General features: G+C 39.6%; 1 protein-coding gene across 1 annotated transcript in view; it reads right to left on the bottom strand.

Annotated features, from left to right (window-relative positions):
* The window catches only part of LOC138194570 (furin-like protease kpc-1), a 182,260-nt gene that overhangs the window by 143,044 nt on the left and 31,716 nt on the right, over positions 1-7,500 (bottom strand). The window contains exons 4-6 of the mRNA XM_069143414.1: positions 6,353-6,434; positions 3,520-3,609; positions 3,292-3,395 (exon numbers count right to left, since the gene is read on the bottom strand). Coding sequence (XP_068999515.1) covers positions 3,292-3,395; positions 3,520-3,609; positions 6,353-6,434 — 276 coding nt within the window. The remainder of the gene's footprint in view (positions 1-3,291; positions 3,396-3,519; positions 3,610-6,352; positions 6,435-7,500) is intronic.

Below are 7,500 nucleotides of genomic sequence, written 5' to 3' on the forward strand. Positions count from 1 at the left end.
ACAACAGAAGGAAAGAGGAGGGAAGGGGGGCGGCGGGTAGCTGGGAGGTGTGTGTGTGTAGGGGAGGGGGGGGGGGGGTCCTAGCCTTGAAAAATGCTTTACATTTTTCTTTTTTTATTGAGTGATTGATAATTATGTACTGTCCAGTTTATGTAATTATTCTATACAGTTAAAGTTAACTATGCGGTATAATCTGTTTAGTGTCAAACCATATGCTATACTTCATGCATCCCACTGCTTTATAAACAATGCTGTCAATAAACTTTCCAGATTGAAAGCGGTGACTATTTGCAACTAATCACACTCATAAAAAGTGTGACTCATAAATAAAAAGAGTTTTTCTTTCACTTCTGCTTCGTATTCCCCCATCTTCTCTCCTCGCCTCCTCCGTTTCTGTGTCCGCCCCCGGCCTGACTCTCACCCCTCCATCTTGCCCCAAGAGCTGAGGTGTCAATCAATCTGTTGCCCGTTGCCGTGGTGAATCTCTGACCCCGCCTCTGCTCCCCCTCGCTCTGCCAGATTACGCCCTCGCACGTCAGTCAAGAAGATCCGCCGCGTTGATTGGCTACCCAGACTTGCTACCCTCGTCTGTGACTGTGTGTGCTTGACAATACCACAGCAGAGATTTATTACAAATACTGTCTAAAACTGTGCTGTTGAATGTCAGCTGGTCAGAATGGAAGAATTATTGATTTCTATTAAGCTTTTTGTGTGAAGCAGACGCAGCGGTCCACTTATGTAACAAATGCTGTAAATATAAACATATTTAAAGAAGCAAAAGCAAAACTGTTCTAGCAGATGTCTGTTCACATGCTTCAAATAAGCAGTCAGAAAGACTGGTTGCAAAGTTACACAGCTATTGTAAAGATGGACAGGGGTGGATCATCATTTTAGTGGTGCTGTGTATTGGACTTCAATATTCTCTTGGTTCCAAAATGAAATGCTTCCAGGAGAACACACAAAGTTGTTCACTACCATAAGCTGAAATGTAATGCTTTCTGAACTAGCCGCTCTCTATTTTATTCTCTTTAATTTCACAGTTTCGAGCACTGAACCAAAATGTTTCCAATTTTAGAGATATTTTATTTAGTCAAACTTCTTGTTCGACTGCTTGTGTTGCACCAAATGTAAAACTTTTACATATAAATGAAAGTCTTTTACATTCAACCCCTTACTAAACGAGTTCACACAATGCAGTTTAAAGCTATCACTGCCAAGTAAATCCTTCTGCGGCTCACATTAAATGGAGATATTAAATTTGGTGTCTGGTGAGACATTCCCTCCGCTCGCAGGATGAACGCATACTGGGGATGCTCTATTGCCAGAGCATGCGCACCATGGACTCATTCTGTCTAGCCCTATGCAAACTTAAATGGGGATAACACAATTAAAAACAAGACTTTTAAATGTTATGAGGCCAAATGGATTAAATTCTGATAATGAAATGAGTCTTTCTTCAGGCTGTGGCACTCAAAACAATTCATCCACCGTTTTATAGCCACAACTGTGGAGTAGGCTGCGGCTGCAGCATCTGTCAAAGTATTTCTAAAAACAGAGGAAAAAGTTTTACCCTCCCGATTTTACATTTGACAAGTTTGCCTTTTAGTACAAACACTTGATGTTGGAGCTGAGATACTGTAGATACATATGTTTAACCAGGACAACATATTGATCAATGTTCTTTTTTTTTTAATACACACTTTGTCAAACATTTCTGTAAACAATCCCTTAATTTTGTGTTTTAAGAGTTGTTAACAAATTATGTATAGAGCACTACAAGTGACAATTAAACATCAATGCTCTCTATTGAACATTTATCTGATGGCAACACCATTTATAAATGATCTCAAACAAACCAAGGGTTTTGCACTATACTTTGATTGTATCCATTAACCAGAGTTTCCCCTCAGCTGACCAGCCAGTTGAAACACTGGTCAGTGGTGGGATCTCCAGCAGGGATTCTACCGCGTCAACAGGAAAGCTGCAAGTGGTCTGGCCAGGACTAGCATGGTGTAGCACTAACGTCAGTAACAACTAAACGCAGCAGACTCTCTGACTGAAAGACCGAAATGAAAGTAAATGAAGTAAATAACATAACATTTTGTTTCTGTCCTGGGGTCCCGGTGGGCAGAGTGGGCTGCTACTGACTGTTGGCCTTAAAATAGAATTATCTGAGATAAGGTAAGATCAGCTGATGTTTTCCTGAGGCATTTATTGGTTTAGCTTGAATTGTTGTGTGAAATCAAAAGGAGTTTTTTTATTCAACAATATCATGCTTATATTTGCAAAAACAAGGTATCTACATAAATTGTACTTTGGAAGTGCTGCCCGAATTCAAGCATCGTTTCCAACAAACCCCAGTCCTGCTTATTAGGTCATTGCAGATTCAAATTCAACTTTTGAAGATAATTTTGCTGAATGGTTTTATAAGAATAAACTGCTACCAGAACTAGACCGTAGATCACTATTTACCTCCACAAAATGACTAAATTTCTTCTATTCAAAGACAGATCATCTGAGGAAACTGTAGAACTGAGAAAATTGGAAAAGATTGCAGAGAAAACCCTGAAGGACGAAGTGGTGCATCTACCCAACAGTACATCTTTGACTTAATTTAAGTGCACTCATGCAGAGAGAGTATGGATATTACAAAAATAAGAAGTGATCTATATAAACATTTACATGAATGCATTAATCGCATGGATTGTACAAGAACTTAGATTGAATTAGAGCTGTGATCCAAGTGCGGATCACAGCTCTATGAGTGAGGCTTTTTTTTTTTTTATCCTTGTAAAGTTCTGATTATTATTGGAATACAAGGCTGTAAATACAGTTACTGAATAGTCTGCACGGAAGTTGATGTTTGGTGCTTGTATTCTACAGTAAAATGACGCTGTCATTCCCAAACATACTGTTGCTCTTCTCCTGCTGGTCTTCACAAACACAGACTGGCCAAACAGCATGGACAGGACTCTGCTGAAGGGATGAGCATGTCTGGTTGTTGCAGCCCCCTTATGTGTCAGTGTTGCTCTGAGCCTCATCAATCCCCGACATCTGTCTCAGTTCAACATGGACAATCCTCTTCACCTCCTCGCTCTCCCTCTCTTCCCTTCTCCATGATCTTCTATCTCTCCATCTTCTGTCTCTCTCCCCAGTCACACATGAAAGCCTGGCTGACTTATGCCTGTCAGAGGAACATCCTTCAACATGGAGACGAGGAGGGAGGAGGGAGGAGGGAGGGGAGACTTCCAGAAAAGAGACACACAAACACACACACGTAATTACACCCACCAGTTCCCACTGCATGGGCCAGAGTGGGTCATTGAAGGTGAGGGACTGGTCACTCTTTTTCTCCTCAGAGTGCCTGTCAGTTGCAGACTCCGTCCACTGGGAACCTGCAAGCACACAGCTCTTTAATGTGTGTGCGTGTGTGTGTGTGTGTGTGTGTGTGTGTGTGTGTGTGCGTGTGTGTGTGTGTGTGTGTGTGTGTGTGTGTGTGTGTACTTCTTCTTTCCTTGCCTTGAACTCTGACTTCAGGACATCCCTGGTCTCCAACCAATGGTGAAAGGCCTCCCAGATTCCCCTTCTCTCCCCTGAGGTGGAATACTGCTGGCAGATTAGCATATCATTAGCATCTCATTAGCATCTCATTTCTGTTGCACTGTTTGGCTGTCTGTCTGTGGATGTTCCATCAGCTCATCAAGTCCTGCACCTTTCTCTCCATCAATTTACACTCTCTCTCTCTCTCTCTCTCTCTCTCTCTCTCTCTCTCTCTCTCTCTCTCTCTCTCTCTCTCTCTCTCTCTCTCGGCACCTTTTTTTTCACATGTGCACAGCCCTTCCTCTCAGCGCCATTCACTTTTTTCTCCTTCTCTCTCTCAGTGTGATACATATGAATCAAGGTGTCACATGATTTACTGTATGCATTTTGCCAAATTAATTAACATCTTACCAGCCTTTTCTGAAGTGAACATTCCACACAAACATGGATGAATATATGTCAGGCATTGATATTAAATTTAGCTAATTTGATCCTGAACATTTGGATTTGGTATAAAACCTTCTACAGTTCAGTATTTCTGTGAGCCAAATAATTATTGATGCATTATCTTAATACACTCTGATTAGGGACCATGTCTTAAAACAGGTAAAACATAAATTATAAAATTAGACCTTGGATGTATAAGTCTCATATATATGTAAGTGCTGTAGTTTCCAGGAAGCTACAGTGACTCGACAAACAGGTGGAGAAAACCTGCGTGTCAACATTAATAAACCAAAGTCGGGTCTCTTACAGTGGTTACTCCTTTAATATAGAGGTCTTCATTATATATAGAGGTTGTGTTCAACCTGAAGTTGCCGTGTATGAATAAATGTTTTTTTTTTTTTTAAAAAGACGGACTCAAGCACACTAACCCAAATAGACTGGAGGATAAATAGTCCCGACCCAACATGCAGCTGACCCGGACTGACTCCAACAGAAAGGGAGAACCAACACTGACAGCATCATGATGAGATACTCGGTAACAAGCAGCTTCTAAGAGCAAATATAAAACCATTCCAAGACTAATTATAGAAATATAGAAATTTAAAAAAACAAAAACAGGAAAAAGTCTGATTCTAACCTGCTGAATGGACAATAAATACTAGATAGAAGATTATGTTCTTACTACATTAATACCTACAAATTAAATGGACTGTTATCCCCTAATATTGTGTGTAATATTGTGTCTCACATGAACAGATCTGACAGGGAGTATTCGCTGATCCACTAGGAACTACTATGTTATTAAGTATAATGACACACACAAAGACATTATCCAATCCAGGTACAGACAGCCGCAGTCCACCCTTATTTGCTTTCTTAAAGAGTGTAATGATGTCAGATGAGTAGATATATAACAGTGATGTCCATTGTCTTACTGGAGGTAAAGACAGGACATGATTATCTTAGCTTAGCATAAAAACTGAAAATAGCCTGCTCTTTAATTTATGTCTGTGCACAGATAAAAAAAAAAAAAGGTGATATTATTAACGTGTGACTTAAAATGATGGAGCATTACTGACATAATAACGCTTATTTCTTTTTCCTACTGACTTTAAATTAAAGCTGCCTATTTTCTGTGTTTCCCATGCTGTATGGAACACATACCAAACCATAAATATTACAAGAAGTTTACGATTGTTTCCATACTGGTATTACTATTTGTATCCTGCACTTTATTGGAGTTTAGAATGAGGCTTTTCCAGCCTGAAAATAAACTGCGTTTGACATGAAAATGAAGCTATTTGAGATATTTAATACGACAATACTTGTAAGAAACATTACATTTGAAAAGTTGACATTGGCCATGATGTAGAGGTGCATTTTTGTTTTTTGTCTTTTTCCTTTATGTGAATAAACACAGCTGCAGAATTCATCCACCATCCATCTTTCTCTCTCTCTCTGTCACTCTTGTATGATGTCAGAGCAGAGGCTGAATGATGCTGTGAGGATGGTGACACACAAAGAGACAGAGAGAGAGAGGCAGAGCACTGCAGTAGGACGTGAGCCAGTACGCTCTCCTGCAAACAGAGACACCACTTCCCAACACACACACACAGAATGAGACTGAATACACCTCATTTCTGTAACTGTAGATACAATCTGCTAAAACTGGCTGTGACATGAAAACTGCTCCGAAAATAAAAGATTTGTGTTTAGTGGAAGTGATTCCCACTGAACATACTGCAGTGTGTGACAGCAAAGGACTCATAAAAAAAAGTGAGGTTAAATGTTAGAATAAATCACTCATCTCTACTACTTGAGCTTTACAGTAAGATTCTGGTCATAATAAACACAATTTAGTTTTCTTTTAAATATGTCACAACTATTTATATAAAGACCCGTAAACTGTCTTTTAAATGATTTACATTTTTAAAAACACTTCTGCCTTCTTGTGTGTAATCATGATATCATTTGTTTGTCTTTATATTTCCTTAAATACGTGACTGTACTTTGTATTTACGCAGTTAAACAAAATTAAAATTTGTCTTGATGACTACTTCTGTGGCTGCATGATTATGTAACAAGGCCACTGTCAATCAAACTGAATGAAACCATATCCACATGATCCACAGGAATTTAACCCCTGAAGTTGAACTTTGATTAACATTTGTTTAGTCGTGGATGGTCAATATCAGAGGCAAATACTGAGTTTTAAGGAGGTTTTAAACCACTGGAGGTCAGCAAAAACAAGATGTTCAGCTGATGTTAAGTTGCTCTTTAAATATCAAGCCTGCTAAAAAACTATATTTAAAAAAAAAAAAAAAAAAAAAAAGTGAGGGGGGGGGGGGGTTTAAAAAAGACTTACTGTTAGCTGCACTGTGGTCCAGTTCTGGCACAGGAACCCGTTTGTCTCTGTAATGACTGTGTTGCCTCTGCAACCAGTGAACCTGGAAATCACAACAACATTACTCAGGTTGATCCCGAAAATAGAGACCTCAGCTATATATTGGAATTTTTTTGTTTGGTGTCCTTTACTACGATGATAAAAAAAAAAAAATACAATAATACAAAACAATCCGTATTCAAATCACTTTGATGCGTTTAGTGTCCACATCGAGGCTCGCCCGAAAGATGCTCATGTACAACAGCTCTAATAATCTTCAGGCGCAAGTTCTCTTAGTCGGCCATTTTGTCCAGGATAGAGGATTTATGAGGATAAAAGCAAAACAGTGAGAGGCACGGAGCAAATAAAATATTTTGTTCTCCTGTGTTTGATTCTACTTTAAAAGAGGGAAAATCCATAACACAGGCAGAGTTGGGTATCTTTATGGAGGACAGTAAAGGGTTTCCTCTTCATTAGTTCAAAGAGTAGTCGCTTGCTCTCTCCTTTGCAGTCCCATTGTCCTGGGTTAAAAGCAACAAAAACACCCCCGCCACACCTCCACCTCTGTCCTCCACCGCACACATGCACGCACACACGCACAATTTCTTTCATAGGCCGCTGCTTGCAGCTTTGATCTGATAAGAGGCTGATCCTTGTGAAGGTGGGCGCAGTAAATCAAACAACAGATCACAGAAAACACACGCAAACACTCACACACACATATCACTGTCAGGCCACTATTGTCCTCTTACACTTAAATCAGAGTGGAAGAGGTTGAAAATAAATACTATTGAGAGGCGGCTGCAGTCTTTTAAGTCCTGAAAGCCTGCTGGCTTTATTTCCCCTTCATGTTCTTCAATTAGACTCAATTAACAAACGCTAGGAGCTGGTCGAAGCTGGCTAAAGAAGACAGCTGTTGAAGCTAAGAACGCTGTGCAAAACTAAATACGGAGGACCTCAAACAGGAAGAGGATGTGATGCGTGTACAGATCGCTGTATACTCCGCCCGAGCATATTGATTTTATGTTAATATAAGATGTGTAATACTTCTATTAGTGTAAACATTTTGGAGATTTCGAATTAGCAAGAGGAACATGGTCATTAGTTTAAACTATATTATATACAGTATA

The sequence above is a fragment of the Embiotoca jacksoni genome, unplaced genomic scaffold, assembly GCF_022577435.1.
Source record: "Embiotoca jacksoni isolate LCO1_2020_lvr unplaced genomic scaffold, fEmbJac1.0.p SCAF_11, whole genome shotgun sequence".
NCBI lineage: Eukaryota > Metazoa > Chordata > Actinopteri > Embiotocidae > Embiotoca > Embiotoca jacksoni.